Raw genomic sequence first — 19991 nt, 5'->3', positions numbered from 1 at the left:
TCAGGCACTGCATCACTTATAGCATTTGTACTAGGAATGCATTGGGGGGGAAGAGGGTTGGCTGTTGGATGATATAGCTAGCAAGTGTATCTTTGCAAAATTTAAGAGCTACAGAAGGGGTCTCTCTTCCCAATGCCAGCACAGACTGGCAAGGAGGGCAATGGTTGGAATTAGCCACGGAGTGGCCACATAATCCATGTTGATGAGGCTCTTGTGGCCCCAACACATAAGGATTGTGGAAAGGTTGTGGCTACTATTTCAGCCCACATGAATAGCAGACACAGGTAGGCTGGAATGCAGCCCATGTGTCTTGATCTCAGGGTTGGAAGGGTAGATTTCACCTCCCCTGCCCTTCACCTGCATAGAGCCTAGATACTTGGACTTTATGCAAGGTTTTAGTCAAAGTGAATTGCCTCAAATCCTAGTGACAGTGGGCCAAATTCATAAGTGATGTGAATGGCTGTATAAAAGATCCCTTTTCACTCGCTGAGGCTATGTACACCTGCTTTACCAATCTGTAAGGAAGTCTGAATTGGGGTAATTTATTCAACCAGGAACTGGAACACCAGGCAGAAAGGTGTGTCAGTAGCTCCTACTCCACTTTAACTTAAACATTCCTACCCCACACAAGCCAGGGGAATTACACATGTATAAACACAGTGTAAGTGAGAGGGGAAATAGGGTCTCAACCTCATAGCCTTAACATTTTCCTTCCAGATATTCTGAGTCACACCAATCCACCTCTGCTACCTCTGTTCTTCATTGTCATTTGCAGTATTTATCCCATTACTCTAGATTTCCTGCAGATCTGAAGGAAGTTGCCTCTTCTGATTATACAATTATCAGACATATTGAAAAATGCTACTGATCCCTGAGCCACTACATTTCAGTCTTGTTTATCTGCTTCCTGTTTGTTCTCAGGCTCCGTTATAACAGTGTTCACATCTCAGAGCATTAATTTCACAAAGAACACAATCTCAACAACCTGGATATTTAAAAAAAGCACTTAATTCAGATTTACCAACATCAAGCTAAGCTTGTTTACTCCCCAATAAAAATCAAGGTAGAAGCTTAGAGGAGACAAGGAAACGATGTACCCAACTAGAATAGATGGAAAAATGGAAAACATTTTTTAGTGAAAAACTTTGAAGTCATATTCATTCTGCAGATTTTGAAAAGGAACAGTTTTTCATGTACGTGACATTTTTATCGTACATTTTCATTGTAAATATTTGATTTAGAAAATTTTCATTTTCAAAGTTTTTAATTTTTCATTTCCCTCCATGTTTTTCAGTTTTCTTGTTCTTCCTCCCTTTGTTACAATTTGCCACTGAAAAAATAGTAAACCAAGAAAGACTAAATTTTTCATTTCCCAGTTTTGTTAAAAAAATTGAAAAAAATTAAAAACTAAAATTTTAATATGGAAATATGTATTTTTGAACAAGACCATTCTTTCAATGACAAAAAATTTCATTTGAAAAATTTCCAACCAGTTCTAGCCTGAGCTACCATTCAAAGAATTAAAATGCATCTGAGAGTCAGTTCAGGAAATCCTGCTTTGAGTACGGCCAAAACTTTCTCCTTCAGGTTTTTTTAAACATCAGAGAAAAGGCTGAGCAAGTGCTCTTCTCCCTCCCCGCCTCATTTACTTCCACAATTTGACAGAGCCAATGAGAGAAACTCAGAAAGCCTCTTGATGGACTTCATGGGAACAATAGCGTATGAAGTGCTTTTTTTTCCTGGGCTGTTTGTTTTATGAGCTCACTGAGAGCAGCTGTGCAAAGCCACCAGTTTTCACTTTGCCAATTCTGGTACCAAAAAGGGAAATTTTTCAGGAAAAACTGAACTATGTTTGTAGCAAACTTGGCAAATGTTTGTATATTCAGTCCTTCCCCAGACCCAACTGCTATGACAAATAAGACGTTCTACCTCCCTAGCATCCTAATAGTGACATTTGGAAGACCCCTGACTCTTTGGTGAAATAAAAAGTCAGGTGTTTTGCAACATTCATCAGACTAATATACAAATCCAATAAACTAATTCCAAGTAACTTCTAAAAACATTTGAACAATTTTTTGAAGTGTCATGTATCAGATACTGACTGTATGAAAGGAGAAGCCACAAATAGCCTTAAAATAAAGAAAGAAGGGATAGCAGACACATAGCACAATTGTTGTGGGAGAGACACAAGAATGTATACTAGATAAATAAATAGCTGCCCAACCGTATCACCGTGTCATTGAGGTTCACATTCCGCATTAGTGACACTGTTGTTCTAATCTTTAGCTGCTCAGCTGAACTACATTGTATATAACAGTGGAATACTCAGAGCAGCAAAGGCGGTAGTCTTTCAAACCTGCATTTACTAATGTTACAGAACCAGTCAAGACGGTAAGTTACCTGGCAGAACGAATCCAGGTTTGGTTTCTTTAAGAGCAATCTGAACAAGCTAAAATGATGCAGAAATAGCTCCATAAGAGTGAGTCCTATTTAGTATCAGTGCAATGAAGTGATCAATGTCTCAAAGATTGCCTTATTATGAATCTGAACTAGAACATCTAATGTTAAAAATGGTAAAGTTTGCAAATAAGGAACTATTAAAAGATGTGATATCTATATAAATAGCTAAGGACTAGACCAGTGGTTCTCAAACTTGTTCCGCTGCTTGTGCAGAGAAAACCCCTGGCAGGCCAGGCTGATTTGTGTACCTGCCATGTCCACAGGTTCAGCTGATTGCGGCTCCCAGTGGCTGCGGTTCACTGCTCCAGGCCAATGGGAGCTGCTGGAAGCAACGCGGGCCGAGGGACGTACTGGACGCTGCTTCCAGCAGCTGCCACTGGCCTGGAGCAGTGAACTGCGACCACTGAGAGCCGCAATTGGCCGAACCTGCAGACGTGGCAGGTACACAAACCAGCCCGGCCTGCCAGGGGCTTTCCCTGCACAAGCGGCGGAACAAGTTTGGGAACCACTGGACTAGATGTTTGATCAAGATAAACAAGACTGTATTAGGTCTAACTTGGCTCTCACTTTTCACTTCAGGGCTCTCATTTGTGGATTTATGAACCCCAAGAGAGGTTCTAAAGTCATCTTCGGTGGTCTCATTTACTTTAACTACTTAAATGACTACCAGGGCTGTTTTATTGATATCACAACATAGGCCAACTTAACCTAATTTTATTTGTTTTTCTCCTTAACAATCTTTCAATATTTTTTTGCAGAAATATGTTACATCACTGTCTTAGCTAAATGAAAGTGTCATGAATAATATTTGTCCATCAGTGTAATTATAAATACATTGGACATTGTAATTAAAAGTACAGCAACTGCAGGAAATGAAGTTTATATCTTGGAATTATAAGACTGACATAGTCAACTAGGCTATCTTCTCCCTGCTTAATATTTATGGGAATTTAGAGGTACTATTTTGGCCACTGGAGGGCTCCAATAGGTTTTCCTTAATGTAACAGAAATATATTTTAAAAGACTAGAAACAAAAATCCACTTTGAAGTTGAAAGTGGATTTCTTGGTTCATGACATGATCTACACACAGACAAAAAATTGAAGAAGGCCAGACTCCATTTACTGCATGGGCTGCTTTTTTTAAAAAAAGTGGGAACAATAAAAATGAACAAGAATTATCATACATTTTACAAATACATTTTCCTTAAGCAGGGCTTCTGGTGAAATAGTGTATCATATCTCAGAGTATGTCTGTATGAAAAGGATAACGTCCTTTTGTTCGTACAGGACTGTAGTTCAGCTTCCCCATCAAATTTATCTTATAAAGAAGTAATGATGATATTCATTTTCTAACTTGGCTTTCAGTCAATGCTGGGTCAACAGAATGAGCTGTGGATTTTATTACTGATTTAGTTTTGTCATTTCCCATATAGTAACTTTAGTATAGGAGTCTAATAAAGAAAACGGCTATAGAATGGTCATGCTCAAGTACAACATCATCAATTAAACAGATGTAAGAAATTTCTATGCAGAACTTTCCTTTGAAAATGTTAAGCTTACAGACTGCAAAACAACAACAGCAGCAACACCACCTTACTCATGTTGAGTAGTACCTTACTTCTTTAGTAATCTTACTGGCTTCAGGGAACCAATAGAGGAATAAAGAACTACTCAATATGAACAAGGGTATCAGCATCTGGCCGTTAGTCATAAATTTCAGACAGGATTTTCCCAGAATAAGGACAGCAGGATTTCGTCCATAGACATTAGAGGGATTTACCTCTACCTAATATAGATGAATGGATATAAAAATTATCAGATGCATCAGTACATACTTTTCAGACTGCAGTGTAATCGAACAATGTCATAATCTAGAAATGGTTGCCAGATTTTAGGAAATGTAAGGTAAAAACAAATATTATGAGGATTATCTGGGGCAAATATGCTGCAATTTCTATCCTCCGACTTTTCTACCTCCCATTTTTTCCTATCTGTCTATATTTGCATGAATCTTCCTCTCACCCATTACATATTTGTCAGAAGAAATGAAATAACAATTACAGTAATTGTTTCTTCCTTCTACGTAGGATTGCCAACTTTCTACTTGAGCAAAATCCAACACACTTGCTCCTTACCTGCCCCAAGCCTCCTCTGAGGCCCCGCCCCTGCTCCACCCCTTTTCCTAGGTCCCACTCCTGCTCTCTCCATCCTCCCTCCCTCTGTAGCTCACTCTTTGCACCCTCACTCACTCATTTTCACCAGACTGGTTCAGGGAGGTGTGGGAGGGGGTGCAGGCTCTGGGGTGGGGCCAGGGATGAGGGGTTTGGAGTATGGGAGGGGCTTCTGGGCTGAGGCAGGGGTGTGGGGTGTGGGAGGGGGTAAGGGCTCTGGGATGGGGGTGTGGGTTCCGGGGTGGGGCCAGAAATGAGGGATTCAGGATGTGGAAGCGGGATCCAGGCTGGGGTAGGGGGTTGGTGTGCAGGAGGGGAGGGGGAGGGCTGTGCCTGGTGGTGCAGGATCTGGGGTGGGGCTGAGGCTGAGGGGTTTGGGGTGTAGGAGGCTGCTCTAGGCTGGGACCGAGGGGTTTGGCAGGTGAGAGGGGGATCAGGGCTGAGGTAGGGGGTTGGGTTGATGGAGGGTGCAGGCTCTGGCTGGGGCTGCGGCCTCTGGGGTGGGTGGGTTTGGAGTGTAGGAGGGTGCTCTGGGCTGGGACTGAGGGGTTCAGGGGATGGGCGGGGGATCAGGACTGGGGCAGGGGGTTGGGACATCAAGCAGCTCCCAGAAGCAGCAGCATGTCCCTCTCCGGATCCTATGTGGAGGTGCGGCCATTTGGCTCTGCAGTGCGCTGTCCCATCCACAGGCACTGCCCCTGCAGCTTCCATTGGCCATGGTTTCTGGCCAATGGGAGCTGAAGAACCAGCGCTTGGGGTAGGGGCAGTGTGCGGAGCCCCCTGGCTGCCCCTATGCACAGGAGCTGGAGAGGGGACATGTCACTGCTCTGGGAACCTCATGGAGCCATGGCAAGCAGGGAGCCTGCTTTAGCCCCACTACGCTGCTGACCGGACTTTTAGTGGTGCTGACTGGAGCCACCAGGGTCCCTTTTCAACCAGGCGTTCCAGTCAAAAACCAGACACCTGGCAACTCTACTTCTACTCCCAAACACAGAATTTTCTCTGTAAAGGTCACACAGTCCTGAGATCGAGACTGAGCAATATTCAGTCCTAGGCCAATGACAGCCTTTCTTTACATAAAAATCTGTTACTTCATCACACTGCAGGGCTAGAAACTGGAGCTTCATTCCTTTGGGATACAGGGATTCCCAACTTCTCAACAGAAAGCATAACACTTGGAATGGCCCGAAGTATTGGATATTGAAGCTGGGACATATTTATGTACAGAAAGCAGATTTTATGTCATTTTTGGAGCTTTCACCTTTAAAAGGCCAGATTCTCACCATTTGTGTAGGTGCACTGAAGTCAAGATGCCACAGGATTGTTATATAATCATGAATGGGAGACAAAATGATCCATGTGACTCTGTATCAATATGTTATCCATACGACAAAATGATTAAATGATTAGTGAAAACATTAAATGTGAAACATTTAGTTGCTTTAGCATATACATTTCTGAAGAAATAGTTCAGATGCAGAATGTGTATGGGGACAGAGCAAGGATAAGGGTAAGGGAGGAGAGAAAAGAAAAGAGAAAAGCAGAGTCTATTGAAGAGACAGAAACAAAGATAGAATGATACTGGGACCAATTTTATCTTAGCATATGCACCCCAACCTCCCATTACAGTTTATATGAGTTTTGGTTGCATAACTTTAAAAAAAATCACACCGAGCGAAAGTGGGAGATAGAATGAGAAGGGACATGGACAGTGAGAACAGGAGAAAAGAAGTAAAAATGGAATGGGGGGAGGAAAAGGCAAGAAAACACAGATTGTAAAATTACTTTTTTGTTCATTCATTTAGAATTAAATTAATTTTTGCTAATCCATTTAGAACTATTCAAATTGCTGAATTAGATCAGGCCAAAGATCAATCCTGTCCTACGCTGTCTGCAACAGTGGGTCGGACCAGATACTTCAGAGGAATGTGCGAGAAACCCCAAGGGACCAGTTATGGAATAACCAAGGTTCTTTCTAATCTCATTACTATGATATTGATTTCTGTCCTGAAGCATGAGGATTTATATCCCTTATAAATCTGGGGATTTTTAAAAATGTTAATGAATGTACTGTGGATACACTCATCATTCACATAAATATCTGGTACTTTTTTGAAACCTGCTAAGCTCTTGGCCTCTATGGTATCTTGTGGTAATAAGTTCCATAAGGTAATTGCACATTGTGTAAAAAAGTGTTTTAAAATTTGTTGTCTTTCAGATTTACTACACTGAATTATTGCATTTCCCTGGCATAAAAGGAAGTGTTTAAAGGAGGGGATAACACGGGAGTGGGGATGTCTTACAGCTGATAATATGTCAGAGGCATTATAAACCAGTATTCAACCTTCTCCCAATCTAAGCACTATCTGTACTTCCATACTGCTGATTTCCATAGACCATGCTTAGGGAGAGTTGCACCAACTGTTTTTAGGGAGATGGACTTCAAACATGAAGGCTGCATTTTTAATTTTGTTTAAAGATACTCTTATGTGTTGTTTTTATCTCCAATTAAAATATGTAGAAAGAAAATATTTGGTGTTGTTGTTGTATACAGTTTTCCATGCATGACTGAAAGTCATTAAAGACCTTTTAAATAGAAAATGATCTGAATTGCATTTTAGACTTCTTTGATCAGATATTTGATATTTCTGGCTTTGCATTCACTCTCTGTTCTGATTCCCCGCTTCCCCCCCATCCCCTTTCTGATGTCATGTGGGGAATTTCTTAGAAATTTCACAAGATGAAAAACTAGATGTAGCTAAACTTTTGGGTTTTATTTTCAATATTGTATTTAAAAATAGAATACAAACTCTTGCTCAGATTTGTTGAACTGCATACATTATACATAGTTTTGGACTTCAGTGGGTCAGGAATTCATTTCCTTAATAGGAAAGACTTAAATTTACATCAATAGGGGTTCTGCCTGAAAAAGAACTGCAGAATCAGGCACTTTGCCTTGCACAATAGAGCACAAAATCACATCAGCAAAAAGTTATTACATGATAGATAGATAATCTATTTTGATTCTCACTGCAACTTCTCTCTGGTCTACGTTATACAGCAAAGGGAGGGGCAAGGAGCGTTGAGGATGGATTATGAAAAGTTGTGTGGAAGAATCAGTGTAGCCTCAGACTGACATGGGGGGTACAGTAGTTTATTCCAGGGCATCTTCATTGCCACAAATACATTTTCCCTGCTATTTAAAATCTGTGTAACATCAAGAACATATTTCAGTGTACAATCTTGGATAGCTAGCAACTTAAGACACCAAAATAATGTCATTTAGTGTGTAGGGGGAGGTTAAAATGAGGATTAGAGGCAGTCAGGCAAGATATATTAAATGAATCTATGACTAACAGGGTGTGACAGCAAAGGGTTTCATTCTTTTCAACAGAATAGTTCCCTAGGGCTGGAACTATTACTCCACTGTGCCTTTATCACCTTGGAATTTTTATGGTTATTTTTGATGAATTCACATTTTTTGTGAAGGCTTTTTTGACATTAAGCCAATTTTCATTTTTAATTAAAGTCATAAATAATCTTAATTCTGCCTTAAAAGGTTTATTGTTTCTTACTTTTTATTATTATTATTATTACTGTCAGGAAATATTTCAAATACCAAAGCATGATGTGAGTTAGCAATTATAAGTTCTCAAAGGTCCAGTAACTATGCTGTACCTTGTAAATATTATACACTGCAACCTCAGTGCATGTTTTTAAACATTTGGCTTGATTGATGCCACATTTCTTCCTTTGTTTTTTTGCTGAGTTGACTTATTTCCACTTCCACATATTAACCCATCTCAGATAAATAAATCCTTATCAAATGGACTGGATGAAAAACTAAACAACTTTCAGTGTAATTAAAAAAATGACCACGTGCGGAGTTAAAAGGGCCAACTTTAAACTGTTCTAACAGAAGAATCGTGTCAAACTAATCTCATAGCGTTCTTTGATAGGATAACGAGCCTTGTGGATAAGGGAGAAGCAGTGGATGTGATATACCTAGACTTTAGTAAGGCATTTGATACGGTCTCTCATGATATTCTTATAGGTAAGCTAGGAAAATACAATTTAGATGGAGCTACTATAAGGTGGGTGCATAACTGGCTGGATAACCGTACTCAAAGAGTAGTTGTTAATGGCTCCCAATCCTGCTGGAAAGGTATAACAAGTGGGGTTCTGCAGGGGTCTGTTTTGGGACCAGTTCTGTTCAATATCTTCATCAACGATTTAGATGTTGGCATAGAAAGTACGCTTATTAAGTTTGCGGACGATACCAAACTGGGAGGGATTGCAACTGCTTTGGAGGACAGGGTCAAAATTCAAAATGATCTGGACAAGTTGGAGAAATGGTCTGAGGTAAACAGGATGAAGTTCAATAAAGATAAATGCAAAGTGCTCCACTTAGGAAGGAACAATCAGTTTCACACATACAGAATGGGAAGAGACTGTCTAGGAAGGAGTATGGCAGAAAGAGATCTAGGGGTCGTAGTGGACCACAAGCTTAATATGAGTCAACAGTGTGATACTGTTGCAAAAAAAGCAAACATGATTCTGGGATGCATTAACAGGTGTGTTGTAAACAAGACACGAGAAGTCATTCTTCCGCTTTACTCTGCGCTGGTTAGGCCTCAACTGGAGTATTGTGTCCAGTTCTGGGCACCGCATTTCAAGAAAGATGTGGAGAAATTGGAGAGGGTCCAGAGAAGAGCAACAAGAATGATTAAAGGTCTTGAGAACATGACCTATGAAGGAAGGCTGAAGGAATTGGGTTTGTTTAGTTTGGAAAAGAGAAGACTGAGAGGGGACATGATAGCAGTTTTCAGGTATCTAAAAGGGTGTCATCAGGAGGAGGGAGAAAACTTGTTCACCTTAGCCTCCAATGATAGAACAAGAAACAATGGGCTTAAACTGCAGCAAGGGAGATTTAGGTTGGACATTAGGAAAAAGTTCCTAACTGTCAGGGTAGTTAAACACTGGAATAGATTGCCTAGGGAAGTTGTGGAATCTCCATCTCTGGAGATATTTAAGAGTAGGTTAGATAAATGTCTATCAGGGATGGTCTAGACAGTATTTGGTCCTGCCATGAGGGCAGGGGACTGGACTCGATGACCTCTCGAGGTCCCTTCCAGTCCTAGAGTTTATGAGTCTATAAGAATGGAAAATGAACAAAAACATATGGGAAATGTCATCCTAAGAATAGTACCCCTCATACTCCTGCAATTTGATACAATTATGTACAGAGCATACCATATTATTTTACATTCAATTATGTAATGTTACCTAAGAGTTTAATACCCTCTGTTCAGATACATTATCCAAGTTTTATTTAATGTGTCATAGGTAAATATGACAGAACATTCAGGCATGACCACTGTTTGCCTCACGTGCTGACACAAGGCAGTAAGTGGGGGGCATATAACACCCCTTTGCTCCTCTCCATGGGCTATGTGCCCTATGGTTCACAGTGCAGCCAGGAGACCAGTTTGCACAGGACCACCACCAGCCCTCCTCCACGCATGGGCAAGGAGAGGGCAGATAGGGGTGGGTCAAGGTGCCAGCCAGCACAGTAATGACCACTAGGAGATTACTTTTCCACTGACACAAGGGAGAATTAGGAAGTAAATTATAATTCCCAACAATTAAAATTCATTCCCTGGTCTCTGGGAGCAGCACAGATACATGCTCAGGGCAAACAGTTAAATCATAATCTAGCCCTACATTTTGCACTTTGTAAGACTATGCTTTAGTGTTTCAGACACTGGCTAAACAAAAATTGTTACCATTCAAATCAAGGGCAATCATGCTGTCATCCACGTTAAATATAGCCCTTTCTGTAGGGGTTATGACTCTAGGGTTTTAACCCTCTCTATATTATTCTAAGACCATGTCTACACTTACGGGGGATCAACGCTGCTGCAATTGATGCAGCGGGGGTAGATTTACAGGGTCTAGTAAAGACCCTCTAAATCGACCACAGAGCACTCTCTGGTTGACTCCAGTACTCCACTGGAACAAGAGGAGTAAGGTAAGTTGATGAGAGAGAGTCTCCTGTCGACACAGTGCAGTGTAGACACTGCAGTAAATCAACCAAAGCTATGTTGACTCCAGCTATGTTATTCATGTAGCTGGAGTAGCGTAACTTACCCCGGTAGTGCAGACAAGGCCATCTTCATCCTCATCAGTTTTTTAAATGAAAGCATTGCACTTATCCTCATTGGTCTAAAACAGTATAATATGGTTTATAGTAAAAATGAGCTTGAGATGTGGGGAAAAAATCAGATCATGTCCTCGGCTAACTTTTTTTCCCATGGGACTGAGAAACCTGAGACTCAGCATTGTGGAATAGCTTGATGTTTGAAAATGGCTGGGATGTATGAAAATATAATTAATGTTTCTATACAGGTCAGTTTGACCTACCATCCATCAATCCTCAACATACATCTATTTATCTCAGACTGGCAGCGTAAACTGGATGTTGCATCACAATATACTTATGTGGTGAAAGAATTTTACAAATAAATCTCCCTTCTCAAAATTATTTTTCCATATACTGAGTTACATATATTCGTTATGATTAATCATTACACCAACAGATGATAATCTCTGCTGGACTTCTAATAAAACAATCAGCTTTATTGAGTCAAAACCGAAAGTATCATCTATGCACACACTGGATTTACCACTTATTCATGGATGGTTTCATTAATCAAGCAGTCCCAGACCAGGGCTTTACAGTTTCACAAGTGCTGGTACTTAAGATGTCTCAATACTTCTAGTGTACAACATTACCTTCACTATATAATTCCTATGCAGAACAATCCTCTGGGAAAGTTACCTTTTTCCTGGCCTGTTGGTCTTTGGAAGAATGTGCCTTTACATGCTTTCTCAGGGAACTTGGGTCTGTGTATCGCTTAGTACATCCTGGAATCTGACATGCATAAGGTTTCTAAAACAAAAACAAACCAAAAAAGCACACAGAAAAATCGGTTAAACCACAGATTATTTTAACTGGGGAAAATCCATTTGAAGTCTTGCTATTGATTGGTTACACAGAGCAGTACCACAGGTAGAATGCCCAGTAGTTTAATGGCATGGTATATGAGGAAAGAAAGGAAGGTTTGCAAGCAAGAGAAAGTAAATGAATCTTTAAATGCCTATTTTAAATTTTACCATGCCATATTTCCTTTTACCTCATCATTCTTTTTATCATTATGAATGAGTATCTCCAGTAGTACTTACAATTATGTCACCCTCACAGCAATCTTTGACTTAGTCAGAAATTACATTCTTTAGTAAGTCAGGTAAAGAAACTGCAGTAAAGTCCTGGACAGACTGCTTAAGAGTTATAGAGGAAACCTGCTTCAGAAAGACAGAGAATAAGAGAAAAAGTTAGTCTACTACATGACAAAGAGAGGAAACAACAACAAAGCAACCTTTAAACTCTATAGTTCTAAAACACTGAAGGCAATAAAAAGGAATATGCAAAGAATATGTACTTTTATGTAAAGGACAGGACAATTTTTTTCATCTCTTAATTGCCAATCACAAATATACAATATTGCCAACATATACAATCCTGGAATGTCCATGTAAGTTGTTTTTAGATTCACTAAAAGTCACATCTACTTGCTCTAACTTGCCTGTTCTCTGACACCCCTTGAGGTATTTCCAGAATTGTAGTTGCACTACAATTTGGAATGTCTCTAATATGTAAATATTAGAATTGGTGCAACTATTATTGCAAACAATTACTTGATATATTTAACTCTTTACTTTGTTCACAGAATACATGCAAACAGATCACATTTTTTATGAAATTGTGAACTGTCTGTATTGAACATTCTGTTCACTATTCATTATTTGAAATTTGCTATTTAAGTTGTGCGACTGGTCAGCTAAGTCACATACTATTATTTCTGTTTCCTGATGGTATGCCCTTTATAAACTATGTCTGCTTCTGCTTAAAACTAAATTTTATTTTGCTGTAAAACAAATGTTGTTTATTAAATAAATCTTGGCTAAAACCCCATAATTCACAAACAATATTTTGGTTGCATAACATTTTTTTTTTTTGCTAATAGAGTTTTGCCTTTAACTTCTTGATGTGTACTCTCAATCTTAATTTTGCCTTAGTAAAACTTTTGTCTAGTGATAACTATATGTTATTACTGATGTTTGTGATTACTGGAGTCTTGAGGATTGTGGAAGAGGGGGGAAATTTACTCCCTCAACCATGGGCAGGTTGTGCAGCTGCAGCTTAGCTCCTTCTAACTACTATCTGGCTTATATATGCATATTTATCTCTTTAAGACACATTTATTCTGTTTATTATCTTAAAGCACTATGTTTTAGATATTTTTTCTAAGGAGCATTTTAACTGGCTTTGGGAAATTACAGACTCTTTGCAGTGAAAAAAAATCCATTTCTGCTGAGAAGAATGGTTCCCTCCCACAGAAAGCATTTCAGAGTAAAAGCTACTTTAAAACGGATCTCTCCAGCCATTCTCCCTCCTGCGACTATTGAACTGATGCAGGAAGGCCTAAAACTGTCCGTTCACTAAATGAGAAACTTTTTTGTTTTGTGGTTTTGTAAAACTGAATCTAGCTGAATGTTCTGCTTTCTTGTAAAGTTCTCAGCAGCCTTTCATTGTACGTTCATTATATGTTGTGACATGGAATAACTTCTTATCTACGGAACCTGCAATACAACATAATGAATACCTATGTGTCTTAAAATAGAACAGAACTTGATAGTAACCATTAAGGGCCAGTTTCAAAACCCAATGGAGCCAATGAAAAGATTCCTGTTGACTATACTAGGCTTTGAATCAGGCCCTAAGTCAACTGTTTTTAACATACCATTTTTTAAAAAGTAGCATGCCACATTTGCATTGATCACTAATCTACTAGTAATAAGAGTTAAGAGCCCAAATAAGGCTCGCCTTGCCGAAATGAATAGTCCTGCTGAAGTTAATGAACTAGTGTGACTAAAACAGACAGGTCTTTGCCCTTAATGTATTCTGTATTTTGGGATATATTCTTGTGGAAGATACATTTTGATTTTCCAGAATCTTGCTCCTATCTGAATGGGTTTTCTTATGCACTGTGGTATCTCTGTAGGCAAAGGCTAATACGTTCATCATCAGACCATTTTGTTATGGCCCAGGCATTTATGCCTTAATTCCAACTTCAAATTGTACAGACTGGAGATAGCCCTGATTCAAAACTTCACACCTGGAAATCTCCAAACTTCAGAATCAAACCTGGATCCAAATTCCACAGTGGTCCATTATCCTGTTTCCAAACACTCCAGAATTTTGTGGTATTCAAAATCTGGATCCAAATCTGAATTTTGTAACCTTGGCCCATCTCCACTACTTACCTTTATATACCTCAGTCAGTAACCAGAACCTCCTCAAAAATATAAGTAGGGCCGACTTGAGGCACCAGCTAAGGGAGCAGTCAATACAAAAGGGTGGCACTCCATCCGCTATTGAGACAGCATATCCGGGTCTTTGGTGGGAATTTGGTGGCGGGTCCGTCAGTCCCTCTCTTCCTCTTTGAGTTGCCATCGAAGTGCCGCCGAAAAGGAAGAGAGGGAGTGAAGGACCCGCTGCTGAACTGCCAGAGAAGAATGGAGCTGCGCGATCGAGCTGCCACCGAAGCGCTGCTGATCGCCTTTTTTTTTCCTCCCCTGCCGCTTGAGGAGGCAGAAAACCTGGAGCTGACCCTGCATATAGGCCAGCACCAGACTGTGTTTCTGTCAGTCAGTCCCAGTGTTATTACAAGCAAAGGAAATGGGGAAAACTGAACACAACTTGGTAACTCTCCTGACTGAGACTATGTCAGGGATGGCCAAATTTACTGACCCTCTGAGCCACATATGATAATCTTCAGAAGTTTGAGACTCAGAGCACACCTGCGAGGGGCCAGGGCTTGGGACTTCAGCCCCACTCCTGCCAAGCACCAGCAGACGTGCCCCACAGGGCTGAAGCCCCAAGACTCTCCTTCCCACTGGGCAGAAGCTCCTCCCTCCCTCCCCCCACCCAGTGTGGTAGGCGGAGAATGGAGAGAGGGTGTGGGGGGTTGCAAGCTGCACTTTAATGGTAAAAGAGCTGCATGTTGCTCACAAGCCACAGTTTGGCCACCCCTGGACTATGTCATCTCTGCCACAGCTCAAATTTTATTAACTGACATCTCTTCCTATCCTCCCATCTCCAATTATATACAGTATTTGATGCAATCAGCTAAGAGAAAAAGGATTTAACAGGTTAACAAGAAATCAAATTTGAGTTCTTTTATTTCTTACAGTGTCCAAGTGTGTCCTCTGATGCTTGGCTCGATCGCTGGAGTTACTGAATGCTTTCTGACAGCCTGGATGCTGACAAAGGTAGGGCTTTTCTCCTGTGTGGCTTCGTAAATGAATCTTGAGATTTTCTAGTCTGGAAAAGGCCTTCTTGCAGCCCTCAAACTGTATAAAGACAAGTTTTTTAAAAAAAATAAAAGAAACCCACATTTGAATGCCTTCATCTTTTAAAATCCAAGTGTAATTTTTACTTTGTAATTTAAAAATATTCAGTCACTAAATTAAGCATTTGTCTCAAAATATACTGAGAGGGATTTCCCAAAGCACTCAGCACCGACCTACCTTCTTCCACTGAAGTCAATGGAATTTTTTCCATAGACTTCAATGGGAACAGAGTAAGGCCAACACTAAGCACTTCTGAAAATCCTGTCCCACTGTTTTGTTCTTTCTCATAGAGATGGGTCTGAACCAAACTTCCGAGCTGAACACCCTCAAATTTTGAGAGAGTTCATGTCTATACTTTACAGCTCTAGCCATTTCATTTCTGCTTACATTAGTGACTAAGATGAGTCTTTACCTCTATTGAGACAACATAGCTCTGGGAAACGGAGGTGGAATTTCTCTCTTATAACTTGTCTACATGGCATGGCAGTGTGACTGAAGAGGTGTAATTTCTAATGTACACCAGCATGTTGTGCACTAACTGGACTGTGAATACCCCGCTGATGTGAACTAAAAGTTTCCTAGTGCTCATTAACATAGTACTGTCTGTTAGTATGCCAGTTAGTGCACAACATATTGATGTGCTTTAGAAATCACACCCTTCTAGCACCCACTGCTATGCCAACAAGCCCTTAGGTACTTATATTACCCCTGTGACTACTGTATCTGAGCAATTCACAATCTTTTAATGTATCTATTTTCACATCACACTGTGAAGTCAGAAACCACAATTATTCCCATTTTGCAGCTGGGGAACTGAGGCACAGATAGTGTAAGTGAACAACATAAGAATGCCCGTACTGGGTCAGACCAAAGATTTGCTCAGGGTCACAAAGGAAGCACAGCAGGGAGTGAACCCCAGTTGCCCTCCTTCTAGGTTAGCACCTTGACCACTGGACCATCTTTCCTCACAGTTTTGTTCCAGCTTGCATATCAACAGAACTGAATAACCAAAAAAACCTCTCCAAAACAAAAAAACTCATACAACCCACACCCTGGGAAACCCTAACCTCCACTGCCTTGCTAATGTTTTTGTATTAAAAAAACAAAATCTAAGCTATAATCAGCATGCAAATATTATTTTACCTTTCTATTACAGGTTTTTGTATAAGGTACTAAAAATAAAGAGCTCATCATTAGACTCCATCAAAACAGGATTTAATTTATATGGGTAACAAAGAATAGAATACTGTTCCTTTCCCTAATGAGCTACTTAATCTACTCAAAACAGAAGTGCATCTCCCGAGTGCTAACACCAGTTCTTTCCTGATCAGGCTTCCAAAGCATCTCTAATGTTAGGGAAACTAAAAACAAGGATTTGTGTGACATCAGGCATTTTTTATATATGTATTTCATTTCAATTAGACTCCATCAGTCAAGAGCAATTAATGCAATTAATCATAGCTGCTGTGTGTTTCATTGCACCGTATTAGAAGCTGTCTCCCAAATTACATGCTAGTTTGCTGTTCTTGTACGTTTGCAAAGATAAAAATGCACTAGCATAAATGTCAAGCATGTATAATACTGCAGATATAATGAACTATTTCTAGAGTTCCTCTTACTAATTTATTTCACCTAGTCTATGAGCAATAACTAGAATAGGGGCAACTTTTAACTTACTCTGGAGTTCCATAAATAACATTTGTTCTTTTATATACTGTATGAATGCTTGCAAAAGTAGAGATAGATGAAACATCAAAATGACTGATCATAATTTGCATTGGTTTGTAATTAATTAGAACTAAAGTGAGAAAACTAAGGATCTCAACTTTTAATTCTTGGAATAATGAGTAAAGGATCAGATAAAATTCCACAGAATGAAGAAGCATACGGAAAGGATGGAGAATGAGGTGAATCTCTGGGCCTTGCTTCACAATTTTTTTTTAAACCATAGGAAAGAAAAAATGGACTACACATTGCCCAAGCAAATTTAGAAGATGGGACAAGATATACAACTCTGATTTTTAAATGCTACATATAAGAAGAGGCATACTCATTAGGGATGAGTAAGCCAACCCAAACCTTCACCTTAAACTCAAACACAATATAATTTTTTTTCAGATTCAGAGAAATTCAGAAATCTTTCCAAACCATGCAGTTTTCATTTTCACCCATGCCTTTTCTTCCTTGATTTACAGAATCAGAGATGCTAGTGATGAAATACTGAATGGGAGGCTTTATTCAATGGTATTTGTGCCCAAGTTCAAACACAAAGTGGGACGTATTTGAAGTCTCAGAAAAACAAGTTTTTGCAACACTTCTAACCCAACTCTGACAATCCAATAGTTCTGAACATTTGGAGGGGGGGAGCAGCAGGTTATCTAGATCTTGGGGTTCTTATCTAAACTGAACCTCCAAAGCTTTTGAGGCTCTCCAGTCACAAACCATCATCCAGAAATTCAACTGTGCTTGTAGAGGCAGGGGAGGGAAGGAAAAATATTGATTGTTCTTTGTCAATGAAATCTTGAGGGAAGAGTCAAAACAGAAATCACAAACGTAAAACATAGTGTTCCTCTAGAGTACTTCATCACTCTGATACATTTTAAGATTGCCTGATTTCTCATGAGTCTATCATGTACCATGGAATTTCCCTTATATTTATTCCAACCACTGTAACAAAATTTTGTGAGAAAAACAGATGAAAAAGGAAAACATAAGGATGACAGGACTGGTATGAAAAAATAGCCAGTATTTTGGAAAAAAAAAATCACTCAAGAACAGGTAGGTGGTAGCATTAGCGAAAATCACAGACAGTAGAAATTATATTATTTTGGCAAGTCACTAATAGTTCCAAGAGGAAAGTTTAGAACAGAACAAATTTCCATTCAAATGACATGGATTAAACTGTATATAGCTCTAGCATAAACTCCATTTTCTCAAGTATCTGTCAATCTTATAGGGTGAAATTCACCCCACTACAGAGATTCCAAAGAAGACCCTCTATACTGCATCAGCCCCGTGTTAATTATAGTCCTCGATCCTGCAGATAATTAAGTAAAATTAAGCATGTGCGCAAGTGTCTATAGGATTGGGGAATTAACACAGAGTTTATATCAGATTATGTGGTTAGTTGAGAAGTGGAGTGAATTTCACCCTAAAAGATATAGACCTTAACATTTTTAAGAACTCTGCATTGTTGAGTAGAACTTGAAAATAATGAAAATATATTGCAGCTTTTTTCCTTCATAGTACCTTAATTCATGCATCTGACATTCACCACTCTAGATACTGTGAATTCTTCTTTATCTTTTACTAGGTAATTGAGCCTGAAACGTTGAAAAGTCCTTTTTCAGACAATACAGTATAAATGTTAATGCTGAAAAAAAAATTCTGAAATTTAGGGAATCTCTCATGCTCTAAAAGACAAAAAGTTTTGAGAAGGATATTCTTTTGAACTATATATAATATGGACTATTCTTTGCTAATAGGATTTCTGTTAAATTATTCCACAGAAGCCATGATTAGCTGAAGGAACAAAAAGTCAAGTAGACTGTAGTTGTATTTTCAAATGGAAATCTTCATAGTTTCCAAGTTATTAAGTATGGTTGTGGAAGAGGATGTAACACCTTTGCCGCAATTAATCAGTTTAGTAGGTGCTATGCATTTGACATTCTAAAACTGAATAACACTCCTAAACATAATCCTGATTCAGCCAGATTTTCTGGAAGTATTAGAGTTTTGTGGAATTAATAAAAAAGCCCTTTGTAATGTTTTCCTAATCTGCAATAAAAGAATCATAGTTACTGTATTTTTCTTTTTACTGTTCCATGCAAATTGAAACCATTAACCGGCTCATAAAGACAATTTCTTGGCTCAGCGTGCTTCTTAATGTTGACCTAGAGTTTTCTTTAAAACAAATTCATTGGACTGTCCATTTATTTATATATGCAATTGTTCTGTTTCTCTTTACACAGACGTATATTAGTTATCAAAATTAGAAGTTTATAAACACGGGTAGAGCATATTAGTAAAACATTAAATGGATTGTGGTTCTTTATGACATCTACACTGATTTCATAAGAAATTTACATACCCACATACAGAGGCCCCATCCCCTTTATTTACCCATATGTGTGTATGCATACAGAAAAACAAAGTTTAAAAAAACATTAAATTTACAAAGGGAAGCACTCAGAAATCAGGTCCCTATGTAACCTTAACTCTTCCCCCTGTGCATATGCATTATAACGTTGGGCTTGATTCTCAGTTACACTCAGACCCATTTACACTAATCCAACAGTGTAAAGGGGGCTCAAAGTGAGTGTAAGTGTAATTTATGCCCCCTTTGGTACTCCTTTACCCTGCCACAAAAGTGCATAAAGTCCTCTGTGTATTTAGGAATCAGATCAATGGTCGTTAACTTATATGATCAAATACTACTTTCCATAGGAGCCAACTCCTTCTTTTAAGATTCGTGTGTGCAAGTTATCCAGTCCTGCTGATTTAAAAATGTTTTACATCCTGCCTAAGAAACGTAAATAGAAATAGAAAACATCAGTGAAAACAACAGCTTTTCTCTTTTTCCCATTCCAGATTATAGAAAAAATAGCTTGATTAGTCTGGCTTCATATAGATGTTGAATGATATGAGGGAGAGGAGTGAGTCTTGTGAGACTCTGAAAATGAGGGCTTTGGACATGGAAGAACAGAGGCTCATCGAATGTGTTTGGTCTGAGAGGAAGAATCTGAGACACTTTCCTTTAAACTCATCAGCCTCTTGGAGGCAGAGCAAGATTATCTGGTGATAACATGCATCAAAGGCTGCAGCAGTGAGGTCCAGCAGGATAAGTGTGGAAATACTTTACTGCCAGTGGACAAGAGGAGATC

The 19991-nt window shown here is 39.3% G+C and overlaps 2 protein-coding genes across 6 annotated transcripts in view; one reads left to right on the top strand and one right to left on the bottom strand.

Annotated features, from left to right (window-relative positions):
• Nucleotides 1-19991, bottom strand: part of GLIS3 (GLIS family zinc finger 3) — a 277281-nt gene that overhangs the window by 74954 nt on the left and 182336 nt on the right. For 3 of the 4 annotated variants that reach the window (XM_050944268.1, XM_050944271.1, XM_050944270.1), the window contains 2 exons: nucleotides 14947-15108; nucleotides 11474-11584 (listed from right to left, as the gene is read on the bottom strand). The exons of the other annotated variant lie outside the window; for it this stretch is intronic. In XM_050944268.1, the coding sequence (XP_050800225.1) occupies nucleotides 11474-11584; nucleotides 14947-15108 (273 nt within the window). The remainder of the gene's footprint in view (nucleotides 1-11473; nucleotides 11585-14946; nucleotides 15109-19991) is intronic. 4 annotated transcript variants of the gene reach the window in all.
• Nucleotides 1-19991, top strand: part of LOC127046791 (uncharacterized) — a 541802-nt gene that overhangs the window by 483747 nt on the left and 38064 nt on the right. The gene's annotated exons all lie outside the window — the stretch shown is intronic.

The sequence above is a fragment of the Gopherus flavomarginatus genome, chromosome 3, assembly GCF_025201925.1.
Source record: "Gopherus flavomarginatus isolate rGopFla2 chromosome 3, rGopFla2.mat.asm, whole genome shotgun sequence".
NCBI classification, from domain to species: Eukaryota; Metazoa; Chordata; order Testudines; family Testudinidae; genus Gopherus; species Gopherus flavomarginatus.
The sequence above is the reverse complement of the archived record's forward strand: the minus strand, read 5'-3'. Positions and strand labels throughout refer to the sequence as shown.